The sequence below is a fragment of the Aythya fuligula genome, chromosome 17 (assembly GCF_009819795.1).
Source record: "Aythya fuligula isolate bAytFul2 chromosome 17, bAytFul2.pri, whole genome shotgun sequence".
Lineage (NCBI taxonomy): Eukaryota > Metazoa > Chordata > Aves > Anseriformes > Anatidae > Aythya > Aythya fuligula.
The window spans coordinates 446415-465528 of record NC_045575.1 but is presented as its reverse complement, the minus strand read 5'-3'; the positions used below and the strand labels follow the sequence as shown (position 1 = coordinate 465528).

At 45.8% G+C, this 19114-nt stretch overlaps 1 protein-coding gene across 1 annotated transcript in view; it reads right to left on the bottom strand.

The window, feature by feature from the left end:
- Window positions 1–18666, bottom strand: part of MN1 (MN1 proto-oncogene, transcriptional regulator) — a 36671-nt gene extending 18005 nt beyond the window's left edge. Inside the window, exon 1 of the mRNA XM_032199194.1 lies at window positions 15234–18666. Coding sequence (XP_032055085.1) covers window positions 15234–18666 — 3433 coding nt within the window. The remainder of the gene's footprint in view (window positions 1–15233) is intronic.
- Window positions 18667–19114: the final 448 nt, after the last annotated feature.

Here is a 19114-nt window from a genome sequence, read left to right as displayed (position 1 = left end):
CCTTGAACAGTTAACTGTTCACAAAAGGGTAGCAACCACTTCCAATAGCAGGCACTTTTGTCCTACAGCAACAAAACTGGGCAACATAAATCTGGGAGCAGCCGGTAGTTTGGCTAGTTCTATTTCTTTTTCCTTCTAAGTCTCCAATGTCCTAAAAATAAAATGGCTGCACAAGACCTAGACACTCAGGCTTGGTAGTAATTTTTTTTCACCTCAAGAGCGGGGGGGGACTAGTGCCGCACAGTGATGTTTACTGAATGGCAGATAATCAAGGCTCTGCATTTGCATGTGGTTTTGCCCCAAAGCAAAATAAGGACTCAGAATTCATCGGGATTCCAGAGCTCTTCTGTATAATAATAAAAAATAGCGCTCGGTGTAACACTATACATTTTCAAGTACAACAAATGAGAAAGCAAACTAACTGTTCAGAAATATTACTTGTCAAGAGTTATTTTGAACAATCTTTTTTTTGGGGGGGTTACATTTAATTTTGCACAAAAACTCAAGAACCAATCTATTAATACAAAACTGGTGAGTTACAAATAACTACAATGAAATATTTAAATTTTCAACATTGCTTCCAGAAAATTGCATATTTGGCTGTAAAAATAATGATTTAAAATCTTCACTGAACTACCATTATTCACAAAAAGAGAATCACAAAAGAGAAATTTTGTGACTGAACAAATAGCTATTATGTAACCCACTTAATAAAAAGTATAGTATTTTTTTAATTTTTGACTGGAAGGCTATCAGAAAACTACTATAAGCAGTAAAAGACTCACTGACTACAAACACTTCTTTTAAAAGCAGAATTTGTATTAAGCACAGTGTCAGGAGCAAGAGTCAGAAAGGAAACAAAACAATACGAGGTCACTTCAGTAACGTAGCAACACAAATTGAAAATTGCAAATGCTTCCACTTTGGAGTGCACAAACTGGTAAATACTTCTTAAGGAAGGTTGAGAATACATTTTGAACAACCTACTCCAGAGTTTTGTGATCCATTTCCCAGCAATCCACAAGTCGGAGGGGGGGGGGGGGGAAGGAGAAACCTATTGAAGCAGGTTGTTTCCAGGCAAACTCTATGCACAAAACATAGGAAAATGTAATGATGTCACAACCTTCCTCAGGTGGCAAAGAGCAAGTCTGAATGAATACAAGACTGTTAGCAGACGGAGTGAGGAACTTCTTTTCCCCTGCAGCATGCACAAATTTACTTCCTATCAGCTTTAAAAAAGGCATATGGTTTTGAATAAGCACTGCTGTCCACCCATAAATACAAAAATAAATAAATAGATAAATAAATAAAAACTAATTCAAAGTTTGTCAAAGCACTAGCTGCCTCTGCATCAAAACCGAATCTTACCATTCTTTTGTCTGAAATGCAGCAGGCGGTGATTGGGCACATGTTGACCTCTTGGACACTAGACTGACTCACCCTGGTGACAAATGCTCAAGATCATTTTCAAGACTGTTTACTTTGCAGTTCCAGCCTGACTTTCAAAACAAACTAACAAGTATGGACTCACACAAACACTGTTTTCTTCTTTGATTGTGTTTACTTAACATTTAAGTCAAAAACAGTATTTTCACTGACTGCAGTTACACAGGAGCAGGCCCTATAAACACAAGCAGGGAAGAAAAATTGAGGGAAAAAAAAAAAAAAGCGCCATTAAAATCTCAATACGGGATGCCTGCAACAGTCCAGCTAGATTTTGGTTTCAACTAGATTTCAAGCTAGATTTTGGTGTCCAAAATTACATTTTCAAGCAGTATTATGGACAAGTGCTCTACAGTGGCTTTACAAGATGTTTCCTTATATTTCTCCTACATTTCACATTTTGGAGGATATCCCAAGCAGAAAGTCCCTCCAAGAGAAGTTTGTCATAAGCAGTTTGTGTTACTGTCAAAGTACATTTTTATTTTGAACATGGGGGTTTTCAGGTATATCAACTCTATCCATGCCTTCATCACTACAAGTATTGTTTATACCTAGGAACTATTTTACTAATACTTTGAGAACACCAAACAGTTTATTTAAGAAAAACGTTTTTCCCACTGCAACTCATCAATGAATAGCTGCTTGAAGCAGGCATCTTTCTGTTAGTCCTATTCCTACAAGAAAGGTTGTTCCCGCCATTATATTAAAACTTTTAAAAAGGAAACAGTTTAAAAGCACGAACATCTGCTTTGGTTTTCTATCTCTTGAGGGTGGCCGTTTATGACATTACTGCATAGTGGCTGGGAAGACTGCTATACCCCAAATGCACTTGCTTGTCTTATGAATACCTGCATCAATGGAAGAATCACCGCTACTCACTCATATCAGAGAGCTGCTCCTTCTAATCCAAGGAAAAGCTGTCAGAAGGAAGAAAGAATACCTTGGCTTTCACATTTGCAAGCTAATGACCCACGACTGCATGAAGCCAGAGTCAGTGACAGCAATACATCGGGGCCTGTTCGTGATATAATTGCTCTAAAAAGAAAACAGCACGGAAATGCTAACACTGCAGATGGGAAGAAATTACTGTCACCCGAAATTAGCTACGTGCTTACACCTCCACACTGTGTGAAACCTCCAGCCCCCGTGTCCCATGGAGACCAGTTCCTATGACTGTCCCGTCACCATTGGGGCAGGCTGCATGTGGGACAGCCCCACAAGCACCCGCCTCGTGCTGCCACTAGGCACCCCTCCCTCTCCTCTGCCTCGTTAGGCAGTTACCTGCTTTTTAGAGCGAAGGCTTGTATTAAAATCATGTACGCAAAGAAAACACCGTGTTTTTGCAGAACATTAATTTGCTTTAGGGGTGCTGAAGTGATGGAGCATTTCCCAACAGAGACCACCAAGCAGAATCCAACATCCAACCTTCGCTTTGGGCAGTCCTCACTTTTGCAGTACTTCTTGCAAAAATGACTTGGAAGCAACACATTATTGTCACCACTGCTTCACGGACGCAGGCCGAGTAACAGCCAACAAGAGGCAAGTGGCATGTGCATCGCTCGATCAAAAAGCACAAATAGAGCTGCGGGTAAGAAATGCCCCATAACTTGCATCCTGTGAAGGGAAGGGAGAGTCAAACTGTGATACTGTCTGAAACACACCTGTGAACCTGCTGGGTATTTTCCAGAAAGTTCCAACAGAGTCTATAATAGTCTTTTCAGTGAGATTTAAGTGAAGGGGGGGGGGAGAGAGAAGCATTGAGAATTAAAGACAGATCAATTTTGCTCTAAAATTTTAAATGAAACACTCCTGTTTCGGAAAGAATTTCATTAAGGTGAAAATATAATACAGAAGTACCCATTTAGAAGGAATGTGCTATTAATTCTTAGCAGCGTGTGTGAAAGGGAAAATTGCATTTTTATCTAAATGGTTTTTTTTCCTGCATAACCCATTTACAGTATTCTTTTACAGCTCAGTAATGGGAACTTTTCACATTTCTATTTGGGCCAGACCACTGTGGAAAGCAGGAGTGGTCTTCAAAAACATGTAAAATACAACTCCCTAAAGCAGGTTCCAAGAGAAGCTCCACAAAAAGGAAGGAAAAGGCAAGTAAAATACATGTTAAAAGATGGTAGCAAGGAGAGGGAAAAAAAATCCTTAATGATGTAAGCTGTGTTTTAGACACGAAGAGGAAAAATGCTGTAGTTTAGTTTTTTTTTTTTCTAAGGAACAAGAGAAGGCTTGGTCTTTCTTTTCTTCCATGCTTGAATCACAAACAGCTCCTCTTCAATGTAGCAGAGTCTCAAGCATACACAAGGAGTAAAATGGTGCTGTGTGATCACTTTGAAAAACTGCACAGGAATATTCTGAGTTATACTATTTACTAGTACATACAATGGAAAAAAAAATTAAAATAATTTTATCATCATAAACAAATGCTTACTTCTCACTATAAATAGTTCCATACAATTTCAAATTGGGTATAATCTAAACGCTAATTTCAAGCAATTGACACTAGGATCCAAATTTGCCTCATGTATTGCCATCAGGCAAAATGAATAAACCCAAGGAAAAGTGAAAGCAGACTCAAGCTGACTGGACAATGTTTGACTAGGTTTGCCTCATCTGGTACAATTAAGGGTGAACATAAAATTAAAATCTGAAATTTAAAAAACTTTTATCATCAAGTATCTCAAACTCAAGTAAGCACAAAACAAAATAGCATACTGGCCTTGTGTTTAATAAACAAACTGATTCTGCAAATAATGTATCAGGGCTCACAAGAGAAGTTAAAGTTGCATATTTTCTAATTATTCTTCACTGATATTCTTCACCTCATTTTTCCTATGTTAACATTTTTTAGCTTAATTCTGAAAATCAGTATTACAAATAATTTTATCCTTCAAAACAGATACATAAAAGTGGATCAGTTATAGGAATACAACTGGACAACAAATAGTTTTAATTCCCTTTACCTTGCCATACTTCTCACTGCAAAGCACTAATTACAGGAATCTACTTCTGTTTTAAGCTTTACAGTAAGCAATTTCCAAATTTAAGGCCAACAACCAACCCTTCACTATGCTTAATAGGTAGACATAAAAATGTAATTATATCACAATCTCTCAATGTATGTTTTTCCAGCTCTTGAAGTTCATACTTGTCCGATTCAAGGAAGAGACTTTTTAATCTATTTTATAATCACTCAGGAATACAGGAGAATTTGGATAATTACTTGGAATACAATTTCATTGGTTTGTTTAAAAAAAAAAAAAAAACAAAAAACAAAAACAAACAAACAAAAAAACACATTTTAAAAGCAAAAGTTTGTCAGTCCATAAAAACAAGACTTACAGTACCATACCTGCAGCAAGAAATTCAGGCTGCACTTTGACGAGCCCTTATCAGAGAGTTTTGACCACAGACTACAACAAACCTTCCCTACAGTCCAGAAAAATGGTGTATCTAGAAGCAGCAAATTAATTTCTTCATTTTTCCTAAGTACCTCTGTTAAAGTAAGAAATACCAGGAATTCAGTATATTAACTTGCTTTATCTACAGAACAAATGACTTTATCATATAACATGTAGTACTATTTTGCATGCAGAGTTTAAAGGTTAACCAAATAACTGAGGTTACTGCCGAGTTCACCATAGATTTTCATGTGACAATTGCCACACTCTCCTAGCGCTGTTTTTGAGCCATCTGAATTCACGTCCATTTTGCAGACAGCTACAATGAATTAAAAAAGATGGTATAAAACATCCCATTGACTGAAAACAATAAAAAAGAACGAGAATGAAGAAGTCACTTGCTAGCCACCCTCTCTCTCTCTCTCCCTTCCTCCCCCTCTCCCTCCTTCCTATCTCAAAATTGCTAATATGAGATTTTAATTGTGCTTGAAAAAGTCCTACTTTTCCCTCTGCCTCTAAAACTTCAGAACTTGTATGGAGAGCAACCGGAGTTGGGATGCTAGCTTTTTCTCCTAGCATGAAAAGAACAGCATGTATCTATACTTAGAGAGGGGAACTACAGTATCCAAAAAAAAAGAAAAAGAAAAAGAAGAATAAAATAATAATAATTAAAAAACGTACTGATTTTATCTTCAAAAAAGCACTTGTACTTTTGTTTAAATCAACAGTGTGTTGCAAGTGTTTGACCCTATATCCAGCAACAATAAAATCTGTTCCACCATAAAATACCAGCTGCTTTGCACTTTAAAAAATAGTGTTATCATTCAAAGTGTTGCAGAATTATTGTTTCATAGATTGTGGCAATTTTCATTATGATTACTGTGGAATTCCTCTGGGGGTGAGGTGGGGGTAGAATACAAACAATAGGCACATTTCTATTATTTCCCTGCTTTTAAAATACTATTTGGCCTGGAAACGGGCTATTCTTCAGATTGCGCAAAAAAATAAATAAATCAGTGCATCATTCTGGAACGAATAAAAAATAGTAAAACAAATGAGTCAGATCAAAACCACCTATAACATTACATGTAAAAAGTCATCCAACTGCCTTACATGTCTAAGAGATGTCCTTTTTTAGCAGTATGACATCAGGACAGCTACAGGTTTATACCACAAGAAATGAGGTGATGCCGTGCTGCCGCTATTTACAAGCTAGCACAAGTCATCGACATATATTGGCAGGGGGGAAGATCTTCCTCTTCTCTCGTCCCAGAAGAGAGAGGAGAAAAGAAACACCCATGATTCTTCTATCCCTAGGTTTCCGGAGGAGGTGAAAACTCACATCGTGTCAGTTTCTTTTTCCTGTTGCTCAGACAGAAATGTATTTAGGTTATTACATTCACACACTGTATCAGAAGAACCGTAGTTGCCGCCTCTCTTTCTCCAGGAGAGAAGCACCCCACCGAGGAGGGCAGCACCGCCGTGCCCTTCCCACCGCCGACCGCAGGAGAGGAAATTGCGAGTGACCCAGCGCTCAGAGCACCGAGATGCTGCCCACCCTCGTCCTGACGCACGCTGCCTCCGCGCACCCTGCGCGGGCAGTGCCAGCCCCGCGGCACGCCGCCCGGTGCCACCCAGCCACGAGCCCAGGCACTGCCACCTGCCCCACAGCCCCCACCTGCCCCACAGCCCCCGGGGCTCCGCGCCCCACACCGCCTCCCGCTCAGCGGCTGCGCAGGGGCACTGGGCGCTGGCGAGCACCCGCTGCGCAGCATCTCCGTTCCATCTGGCTTGGACGGTAAAGCTCGAGCAGTGGGAATGTCTCCGAGGCTTCTGAAGCATGGCATAAAGCTCCGTGTCAGTTTATGGTGCCATACAGACGATCTTAAATAATAAAAATAATAATAGAGTGGGACCTCGATATATACTCCACTGTGATCTAAATCAAACAAATACCCAAGCATCCATAAGTGCGATGGAAATGACTTGACCAACTGTGCCATCTAGCCAAGAGACAGGAATACTCGCACAGCCTCTCTCCGCCTGCTTTAACCTTACAGACAATCGAGAGCGTCACCTCCAGCAGCGGCTGGGAGGGAACGCGGACGCAGGGTCCCTGGGGACGCAGCCCTCGCTGGCATGCATTTGCATTTCTGTTTTTTAGATATCATCCACTGTCATCACATGCTTTTTATGAGTTCTCTTATCCAAGACCAAAAGGCTTTAAAATGCCATGATAGGGTAAGATTATATATATTTCAAAAAAAAGGGGAGGGGGGAGATTTCTGTAGGAAGGAGCTCCTAAAATTCAGACTGGATAATAATCTTAGTCCAGCCTCCATTTCCTACGCTAATAAATCAATTTACATCTTCATAGCAAAACGGCTTCAGGGTATTTACAAAAAATAAATAAATTTTAAAAAAGTTGTGCCATTCTTTTTAACCTGCATTTTGGGGGGTTGAGGAGAAAGGAAGGCTAGAACTGTTTCCATTTTTTTTTCCATGTACCTGCTTCACACTGCAAATTAAAATTTTCAATTTTAAATTAGGAGTATATTCTTAATTAGGGTATGAAGTGTTTTAAGATTTTCCTCACTTTACAAATGGTTGCTTTTTCAATTAACTATGCTTCCTCAGCCTCAGGATGATCTTTCTATTAGCAATACAAATGCTTTCTAGTATTTTGTGAATACTAATTCACAAAATTAATTAAATGCAGACTTAACTCTAAGAAATATATTTTACCACAAAAACAAACAAACAAACAAAAAAACCCACACACTTTCACAACTGCTAACTGATTAAAGGTTTTTCTGTGATCAAGAATGTCAAGTCCTAAAGGCCCACCAGTCAGAATTCAAGCTAAGAGAGTTAAAAGGAAAAAAAAAAAAAAAAAGGAAAAAAAAAAAAAAAAGGGCAGCAACTCAGTTTCCTCATCTCATCTTTTAAAGGCTACACACAGAAAAAGATATATCCAAAAGGTTAGGCAAACCAGCCACTAGAGAAAGGCTGTAGCACATTCTCTAATACAGCATTCTGCAGTGAGGAACTAGCAGAGCTCTTCAGAGCTCATACATGTGTTGTTTCTGTGTTTACTCTCAAATAAATTGTATTTATTTTAATGTAAAAATCTATCAATGCAGCACTTAAACATAACCAGATTTCTGCTTACCAAAACAGAAAAAAAAGCTTCTTCAGACAAACCTCAAAAGCCAATAAAAAATTAGACAGCGCAGTGTCATGCACTGCATTTTTATGCTAAAATACCAAACAGACTCAAATAGACTGCTAAAATTAAAAACAAACACACATGACTTATGCAACTAAAGACACACAGCACAAGTTAAGCATTTAGACAAGAAATGGTTCATTTTCAGGAGCTACCAGTGACCAGTGCATGCACATTAGGGAACAAAATCCTAAGATATAATGAACAGTTACTATATAATTGAGGCCAGATGAAACTTTGTAAACTCATATTTAAAAATGGCTGGCCTGGGTCAGAACCAGCTGAAAGGGATAACATTCCAGATTTAAGGTGTCTTCACAGAATCACTTGAAACACACCAGCCCAAAACACAAGGCTGCTGAACACAAACACTTGTGCTTCCATAGAAAAATAAATAAGGGTGGAAAGCCACTAGAAAAAATAGTAACTATGATATTTTTTGCATCAGTATATAGGCAGAAAGTACAACACTTTATAGAGAGTACCTTTCTGGATCATCAAGTCATACAACTAATTACATCGACTAAGGAAAATACGTTCCCCACATACATATGCTTTTGTCATTTGCAAGGAGATGAGCTGTATGTGAAGGCTTAGAGGGAAGCGCTGGGGGAGAGGCCAGAAGAAGGGGCGTTGAGGAGGGGAGCTGCAAAGCAGTGTCACCTAGGATGTTCTCTTTGAAGTATTAAGAAAGTCAGCTTGTAAAAATTAATGGATTAGACATCCAGCTGTTCAATTCTCAGCTTTAAATTTAAAAAGTATTTGACTCGGAAACATTGGCACATAATCCATACTTAAATTTGTAAAATAATAATAATAATAATAAATCTTTGCATTAAAAAAGGTCACTAATAATTAGTAATGTTTTAACTGCATCAACAAAAACGTGTTTTGCAAAGGAAAAGCAGCTAACTGCAAAGAATATTGGTATTTTTACATAAGCCAGTCACATTAACACCATGTGCAAATTGGGTCTATCTACAAAACAGAGAAAAATACAGTTTACATTTTAAAAGCTGAAAATTCTAACCAAGATGAAGGAAGCCAGGGTGGACCTTGAATCCCTGGGAGATTACACAGCTTCACCTATTTAATTTCTAGAAGGTGCCCTGCTCTCTGTCCCTTGCCCAAAAACTTACTGATGAGGAAGTGGAGAAGCAAGCCACGTCCTAAATATACTCATAAACAGAAGCTCTCTCTTAAGAACAGTGCTCAAATAAATGAAATGCGTAATTCTATATATCTAAAGAACCCCACCTCCATCTTAAAAACATCCCACAAAATAAAAGCATACATTTACAGATGCAAATTGTGTTATATTCAAGGGCTTAAGATTTTTCAATGGAAGAGAAAGAAAAAGGAATACTTCGACAGAAAGCTTGCTACTGGCTGGAGCAGAGGCCTGCTATAGATACGTATTTTGAGTCTGAAATTAATTATCTATGCCTTTTGCATATGAAGCACTCCCGCCTGAAACATGGTAAGAATGATACATTTTATCCTAGTAACAAAAAAGGGAAAAATCCCACTAAACACAATTTAACTCGTCACTTTTGATATTCTAGGTTTGTGCTAGCAGTTACGTAATTAAACTGTTCCTGATATTTTGGGAAATTTTGTATTAAAAAAAAAAAAAAACACACAAAAAAAAGACATATATTGGGCCACTTGAAGATTCATTTTAGAGCTGGATTCACTCTTTCTGTGGATACTCTACTCACATTTAAAAGAAATACACAAGAAACCTGAGACTAAAAATGTACAGTAATTTGTCTGGTACTAAAATTTTATATGGCCACATAAAGACATATTGCCATACCAAAACCTCATACTGAACGTTGCAGAAGAAGGGAGTCAACTGTTACAAATAAAGGCAGTCTATATAATTTTAGGTTAGACTGTTTAATGCCTTATCATTTGCTCTTTATAAGTAACAACAAACTGTATTTGCAGGTATTGACTATTAATAAATTTTATGCATGTATGCAAAATTATTTATGGTTTTATAGCACAGCGTTGCACTAGATCATTCTGAAAAAAGCAGCTATCTCATGTTAAAAATGAAGAGCAGACATTAAGCAATACATCATAGATCAGAATAAATCTATTCTCTGACCTATGCTCATAGATACATATGAAGTCTAATCCATCTCCTTTTTCATCACAGGTAAAGAACTAAAACATATACATACACTAATTTCAAGAAATATATCCCCCAAACATCATGCACGCTCTCACACCTAGCATGTACAAAACATCCCTGTTAAAACTAATTTCACAACAAAACAAGCCATCATAAAATAGCAGACTTTGTTAGAAGAAAGCATCATGGTGCAAACCAAATTTGTGATGTGCATTAATTCAAATACAGCCAGACAGTCCAGAGGTGGATAGACGGATGTAAAGGCAAATAGAGTGGCTACGCTAGTAACTGAAATCACAATAAATTCACACACCTTCTCCATTAAATATTTTAGTGCATTATAGCAGCAATAGCAAGTGATACTAAAAACTCTACCTCTTGCCTTCTCTAATATTTGCTAGAAAAGTCTACAAGTACAGTGCTGCAAAATATTAATAAATATATATATATATGTTTCTAAACAGGACCATTTTCTTGTAAGAAAATATTAAAAATTATAGTTTGTCAAAGTAGACGTTAGAGTACTACTGTCACCCAAATGAAACCAGGTCAATCAGAGCCAACCTCTCGGTTTTTTGAATAGATCAGAAGAGTTTAAAAGAACATATTAAACCCGAACCTAATGCACACTGAAATCTTTTCTACAATATGCAATGAGAGTATTTTTTCCTCATAAGTCTGCCTGCTAATCCAGATCATTTATTAAAGATGTGTATTTCATAGCTGTGGAATATATCGCATAACTTCTTGGCAAAGGTAATAGCATTTTTTTCACTAACAGTTAAAATAGCTGGTGTACGTTTAAACAGCTCTTTAAAGCAAACAAAGCATCATCAGGAATCACAGATTCATCGCTGCAAAGTGCACTGAGCTTAGTCAATGAACTCATTTCCAACAGTCCTTACTATGGTATAATTCCGTTTCAAATCATATATTGCTTGAAATGATATTTAAGTGTTTGAAATACCTCATAAGAGGTCGGACAAAGTCAGCCCCAGTAAACAAACCTACTTCCTTGGTAAAACCTCTAAAAGAATTTAGCTGCATTTAAAATAAAAGCACACAACAGAACATACTAGGAAAAGAAAGAAAACAAAGGCTCATAGCTGCATCTGGACCAAATTTGTCCTTTGTTAATATATTTGGTAGTAATTTACGAATGTTACATCCTGCTTCTTCAACAGTTTTGGCCTGCTGGCTCATTCAAATAGTAGGTTCGGTATTATGATGAAATATTTACAAAAACTCAAGGATAACATCTAAAATATTCTGCACCACACTTGCATATCAGCACAGAGTAGTGCAACGGCCACAGAATATCTGACTATATTCTTCTTTTTTCCAACCAACCTGCTTGGTTCTAGGTTACATTTTAATGTCTTCACCTGACATATGCAGTATGGGACCTTCAAAATTTCAATTAATGACTAAAGCCGAAAGCCCAGTAGAACCTAATTACTGGGTTCCTGGAGAATACTAATCAACATGTCACTGAAGGAAAATTGTTCTGGTTCAGTCAAACCAGGCAGAGCAGAAACCCATTACACTAGTGCTAGGTTTTTATGTGAATTTGATCTCGTTACTCTTTGTTAGTTAGAGCTATGGTATTGGAAGTCAACGTGACCTCTCTACACTGAATATCGTCACATTTCACTTCTAGCTCTAGCTGCATGGCAGAGGAAAGCAAGATACTTTATAATGCGTTTTTGGTGAAAAACAAACAAACAGCCTCTTCGCATAGTACATGTTAGTACGAGACACTATATGTCAGAGAAAATTCCTTATTGAAAACTACATTTCAGTGAAAAGCAATGAGCAGTCACCATTAGGTTACAATGAGAAGAAAAATGCAGACATATACACAGAACTCGCTAAAGGCTGTTATTAAATAATATAAGTGTATATATACTACACAGGCACCTACAGCACAGGTGTCTGAAATGCTGTTATCTGTTGTCATCTACCTTTAAAACTCCGATAGATTGCTAGGTATTAGCAAATCATTTTAATACTACGAGTATGAAAAAGTGATGAGTTATAAGGAATGTGAACAGTCATTAAAACAACTCGAACAAGTTGTTTCCATCAGTAATCCAGGCATTAATGGAATATTCAAAACGTTCCTGGTTTTGCTGGGTTTTAGAGAGCTTGTTAATTACAAAAATATCCCTCCAAGAGCTCCAGGAGAACAGAGGCTTAAATGCCTCTCACACACACACTCCACTCCTACAGAGAAGAGCAGCAAGAAGGCGGCACGCTGAATTCAGCGCTCTGCCACGGTAAAACTTGGTCATTCACACCAGTCTGAGCCTTTCTTCCACCCCTCCCTGAGCCCACAGAGGAATCAACACGCATCACAACAACCTCATATTATGAATAAATTACAGAACATTTTCTCTCCCATCACAGTAGGTCTAATGAAATAGCCCACCAACAGTGCATGTGTGTTGGTTAGGGAAGTAGGCTCTAACGACTAATTTCACTCTTAATAATATTACACAGTATTACAAAATGTGTGCCACAGTAAACACTCCTCCAGTGTAGTACTAAGCACATTTAGTAACGGCTTGGAACTTGGAAGAGTGCTGTCTGAAACCTGCGCATTCATCCTACCTGTGTACAACAGGGAACTGCTCGAAAAAATACCATCGATGCAAATCTCAGTTGACTAGAATGGTTTAAAATCTCAATCACCAGAAAAATAAAGCTCTTTCTTAAACAGTTTCAAACAATCAAGTGTATGGTAATGTAAAGTCAAATTATTTCTACTAACCAAAGAGAATGGCCTCTTTTATCTCACCTATTGTATCTTTATCACTTCCAACAACAGTTATGGTAAATTCTCTACTTGTGTGTATGAATTTTCTCATCCGAAGTACCAGTCCATTCAAATCCTTCAAGTGACTCAAGTGTAAAACAAAATGAGTGCCTCTATCCATTGTTGTAAAACTGGTTCGTTATTTTGTGCTTACTCTTTGAAATACTAAAACATATCCTTATATAGGAGCACTGATTAAATGGTTTTCCTTCCAAGTGATGAACTGTTTTAACAGCAACATTGTGGTTATCACGACCAGAAAGCAATTACTTATTTCACTAGATGTTACTAAGAATAGTGATGATCAAAGTGAACGTGGGAGTGCTGTTAAAGAAGGCAACACTCCATATGACACAGATACATGAAATATACATAATTCTAAGCCAAATTACACTTTTAATAAATGCACAGACTATTCATTGTTTTGTTAGGATTGTGAGGATTTCTTTCCTTTTTTTATTCCATGAAATTAAGATCTATGGAATAAGCTGCTCTTTTAAAATCTATTTTTAAGTGTAGCACAATGCGTAAATGTTCCTATCCGTACATACGCATATTATGTGCATGTGTGTGTCTGAGAGGGAGGAGTGTGTGTGAGTTGTGAGAGAATGTATATATGTGTTCGAGTCTGCCAAGGTAGAACTGACAGGAACTGTGATTTGTGCTAACTAGCTATTGATCCAGTCAGATCTAGATGTTGTGTACAAGAAACAATAAAAGAGAAGGGGCCAGGAAGGATGCTGTGTGCAACTCCATTTAAAAATGGAAAAGAAAGGCCCCAAACAAACCAATTTATGTCCTTGCCTGGGTGAAGCATGGAGAATGCTGATGGGCTTCCTACAGTCTGCTGTGCATGCTAAACACTCCCGCTTCAAATGAGAGTCTCCTGAGCTGGGCATTAAACATGAACAAAGAGACAAACAGTGGGGGCTAGGATTCACGCTTCAGAAAGCCAAAGCTGGAAAGCCAACCAGAACCAGGAGTAGGAAATTGATGAGTTTTCAAACCACCTCAGCTCCCTTTTGATTTTCCTAACACCTTTCTTAGTGAAATTACTAAGCACATAATACTAAAAAAAAAAGTCTATCTGTAAGACTAGGCATAATGAAAATAATTCCCAGCTACACAAGTAGTACCAAACAACAACTTTCCTAGGTTCACATAATGAGTTTATACTGCGCAAATTATGCACGTGTACGTATAGCGCATCAAGAAATCACCTGTGTGCATTCACACAGCAGGTAAATGCATGTGCATCTATTGCAATATTCACATATAGTCAGGCAGCTTAAAAAAACATGTATTTGATAAGATAAAATAGAAACCAAGTGAATCCATAATTATCTTTAGCCTAAACAGCTTTTATAATAGAGGATTTTCTATTAATGTATTTTTTTCAGAGCTTCGAGAATTACGATGCCCTCTGGACATGGGGAAGGATCAAAACTGACAACTAATGTCGAAATTAAGCATATGTCAACTATGCAAGTTTTATACCAGACCCAGAAGCTTATTTTAAATTTCCTTTTTAATAATAAAATAAATGCCAAGAGCCTTTTAGTTTAATGTCACACTTCTACCAAGGTTTTAACACATGCAGGAAAATACCTGAAACTGGCGGGAGAGCACCACTAACAAATACATGCTTTCACAGCTTAGGAAGACTTCTCTAACAGTTTGGAGGGAATGACTGGAAAGGACGGCAGGCACAGGGCTCTGCAGGAAGCCCTCTCCTCAGCACCCCACGCCCAGCACCATGACGGGGCTCTGCCGTGAGCCCCTCTCCTCAGCACCCTGCACCCCAGAGTGTGGTTGGAGCTCTGCCATAAGCCCCTCTCCCCAGCGCCCCCGGGCATGCCAGGCAGCCAGTGGGGACAGAGCTGGCGGCAGAGGACACCGCGCTCAGGGCCGTCACCCGAGGGGCAGGCAGTCCCACCACGCTCAGCGCCAGCCGGTCCCCACGGGGCAGCAGGCGCTTTGTCCCCTCCATCAGCTGCCTCCAGCACCGCTATCCTGTAGCCTTGATGCCAGAAAGTGCCCAGCATCAGCCCCGGCTCCCGCAAGGGGCAGAGTGGGTCTGGGGCCAGTGTGTGCCCCGTGTCCAGGGTTCGGAGCCCCACCACCTCCCCTGCCCTGAGAGCAGCCCAGCGTCTCTCCCCGTGGGAACCCGCGCAGGGAAACAGATACCTTCTTTGCTGGGGTTCGGGGGCTTGGGCTTCTCCCACGGCACCATGGGCTTGTCCTCCTCCTGCCCCTCCATCAGGGCCTTCTCGCCGGGCAGGTACCAGGTGGAGTTGTGCTCCGCCATCAGGGAGTCCAGGTCAATGGTGCTCATGGCACCCTTAACGCCCTCTGAGCAACAACTGCTCAGGTCACTGTCCCCGTTCTGCCCTGCGCACTCCCCCTTTTTGCTCTTCAGCCCCAAGGGCTGGTCTTCCGAGATGCTGAACTGCTGCCGCTGGAGCTGGATCTGCGCCTGCAGGATCTCCAGAGGGTGGATCTCATCCTGGGCTGAGGTGCTCGTGGGGGTCCGCACCTGCTCCATGCCCGGCGTGCCAGGGTGGGCGCCCGCTGTGGTGCTGAGCCCGTAGCTGTCAGGGGTCGAGGTAGATGTATTGAGGAGGCCGAGGGCCAGGGGCTTCTGTCCGTTGAGAAGTGCGTGCTCCCCGCGGGGCAGCTTGGGCGAGCCGCCTAGCAGCGGGCTGCGGGTGGGCTTGGAGACGGTGTTGTCGGAGCTGGAGGACACCTCGTCCTCGTTGCCGTAGCTGGTGCTGACCTCGTCAGGAAAGTCCACGTGCGGGGAGCTGCCGTCCGACTTGGTCACGCTCTGGATACCACTGTCCAGCGACGACATGAGGTCGGGCTGCTCCCCCAGCAGAAGCTCGCCGCCCTTGCCCCAGGAGGGTGAGGTCAGGGGCTTGTCATGCGGGGTGCCCCCTCCACGCTCCGTGCCTGCAGCCCCTGGCGGGGCCCCCGCAGCTGGCGGCGCCGGCTGCCCCGGGCTGACGCCAGCCCCGCTGCCCTCTGTGGCCGAGAACTTCTCGAAGAAGGTGCCGGGGCTGACGTGCCCGCTGTCCCGTTTCCGGCGGCCCCGCCCCCGCCCGCCGCCCGCCTTCCCCTCGCCGCTGGCCGCCGGCTCCAGCGCGTAGCCGGGCGAGAGGCTGCTCTCGGCAGGCAGCAGCGGGGCAGCGCCCGCCGCCTTGCCCGCGCTGCCCCCGCCTGCCGGCGGTCCTGCTGGGAAGTAGTCCGGGGCAGCTGACGGCGGCGGGTCAGGCTCAGCCTGGCTGAGCTTGCGCTTGGCCTCAGCCGGGCTCTTCTTGTTGAAGGTGACGTTGAGGTTGGGGGCGCCCAGGCTGGCGATCATGTTCTGACAGGCGGTGGAGAGGGCGGCCAGGCAGCTCTGCCCGAAGACGTTGTCCTTGCTGGCCGGCTTGCTGAAGGAGCCCAGCGAGAGGGCGCCCAGCTTGCTGGCGGCAGGCCGTGGTGGCGGTGGCGGGGGGAACTCAGGCGGGGGTGGCGGATAGGCACCCGGCGAGGCGCTGAGGGCGGGCGCAGCACCGTGGGCCGCTGGCTGCCGTGCGGCTGCCCCGAAGGGGAAGCCTGGCTGGGCGGCAAAGTCGGCGGGGCCACGTCGCTCAGCAGGGGCGTTGGGCAGCGACACGCCACCGCCCGGCGACTGCAGCTGCGAGAGGCCGCCCATGGCAGGCGCGAAGGGCGGGTGGACACCGGGTGAGGGCAGGGCCTGCGCCGGCCCCTCGCCTGCCATCCGCAGCGGCTCTTGCAGCCCCAGCCCGCCAGCACCCGGACGGAAGAGCACGGCCGCGCCGCCCGGCTGCAGGCCCAGCTCATGGGGGGCCGCTTCGGCCGGCAGCCCTGGCGCTGCCATGCGCCGCGGGAGCAGCTCCCCAGGTGGCGGCGGCCCCGCAAACCAGGCGCCGTCAGGGGCCAGGTGCGGCGCCGGCGGGTCAAAGCCACGGCCGCTGCCGGCCTCGCGCTCGAAGGCCGGCGGGGGCAGGCCGCCGGGCGGGCCCACCTCGCCGTGGTGCCCCAGCTGCTGCAGGCTGGGTGGCCGCAGGCGCTGCTGGCTGCGCGAGGCCATCTGCTTCATCACCAGGGCTGCGTTCTGGCGCTGCGCCAGCGCCGGGTGCTCGGGGCCACCGTGTGGCAGTGGCCCCCCGAAGGCCTCTGGCGCCGGCGGGGTGAACTCGCCCGGCAGGCCGGGGTAGGCCGACGGGGAGAGGTGGCTCTCCATGGCGGGGCCGTGCATGCTGCCGCCCCAGGAGGCACAGCGCTCGACGCCGGGGTTGCTGGGGAAGTCGAACCGCGGCCTCTTGGCGACGCTCACGTAGGGGGCATCGAAGTGCTGCAGTCTTTGATTTGGTGGCTGTTGTGGAGGAGGGTGCTGCATATTAAACACGGGGTCGGTGTAGGGATGCATATTCCTGTTCTCCAGTCTGTGAATAGGGTATTCAAACTGTGCATGCTGGTTCTGCATTATTGGCCCATTGTCCTGCAAGTTGGGGTTGGGAGCATTGGCTTCTGTTTGCTGTTGCCTAGGGATGGCTGGCGGGCAGGAGTTCTGTCTGGCCAGCAAGCCCGGCGGCTGCTGCGGCTGCGGCGGCTGCTGCTGCTGCTGCTGCATCAACGGGTGCCTGGTGCTGGCCCCCGGCTCCAGGCTGGCGGACATCTTCCGCGCCCCCCCAAAGCGCTCGAAGAAGACGCCGTGCTGCTGCGGCGGGTGCGCCTTGGCCACGGCCATGCCCGGCGGCCGGGGCAGGGAGGGTGTCCCCGCATAGCTGCCGCCCGCCGGCACCTGCCGCCCGCCTCCGTAGTGCGGCAGCTGCCCCTCGGGCTCCGACGGGGAGAAGACGGGCAGCTCGAAGTGCCCGGCGGGGCCGTCGCCGGGGTAATTGTATTCCAGAGAGTCCACGCCGCCCTGCGCGGGGAGCCGCCGCTGCTCCAGGCCGTGGGGCTCGGAGGAGCCGGCCGCCGGCAGCCCGTGGAAGGAGGCGGCGCGGTTCGGGGACTGGTCGAGGGGCAGGCAGGGCGCCGGCACGGCGTGGCTGGAGGCGCCGGCGCTGTGGTGCTGGAAGTCGGGCAGGTTCCCGGGGCGCTGCTGCCCGAAGCCCTCGGCGCCCTGGCTCTCGGCCATGTGCTCGTAGCCGTCGGCGAACGCCGTCTGCCCGCCCAGCGCGCCGCTGTAGCCCAGGAGCCGGCCGCCGTGCACGCAGGAGGCGCCGGGGTCGGGCCCGAAGTTGCCGCCGAAGTGCGGGTGGTGCTGGTGGGGGTGGTGGGCGCCGCCGTGGCCGCCGTGCGGCTGCTGCCCGCCGAAGAAGCCGTGCACCGGGGGCTGCATGCCGCCGCCGTGCAGCTCGGCGGGGCCGCGGCCCGGGAAGCCGTACGCGTCGCCGGCCAGGCTCATGTTCATGCCCAGGAGGGGCGGCTCGCCCAGCGCGCCCAGGGCCGGGTCCACCGCCGCCGCCGCCGCCGGGCCGCCGCCGGGGAAGGCCGGCGCCTTGAAGTGCGCGCTCATGCTCAGTCCGGGCTGGCCGAAGCCCCGCTCCCCCTGCCCGGCGCTCCGGCTGCTCATCTGCGGCTCGAACTGCTCCAGCCCGAACATCCTGCGCGGCTCAGAAGGGCATGGCCGCCCGCGCGGCTCCGCCGTCCCGCTGCCCTCCGCTCCGGCCGCCGCGGCTCGGCGGCCCCGCTCACATCGTGCCGCGCCGCCCGCCCGCGCTCACCCCCGGCGGCTCGCCGCTCGCTGCCGCCCGGCGCCGGCCGCGCTGCGCTGCCCGAGAGCCGACGGGGCGGCGCGGCGCCGCTCATAGGCTCCGGCGCCCGGCAGCTGCGCGCCGCATCGCCGGCCCGCCGGGCGCTCGCCGCTCGCTGCCCGCGGCCGGCGGCTCGCCGGGCTCCGGCGGCGGCGGGGCCGGGGCCGGGGCTGCGGGCGGGCGCTGGGAGGGCTCCGCGGCGCTCCCCTCGCGCGCGCTCCCCCGCTCTCAGCCGGCGCTGGCGGAGCAGCAACAAGTTTTGCATTTCAGCGATGAATTTCAGCCATCGGGGCTGCG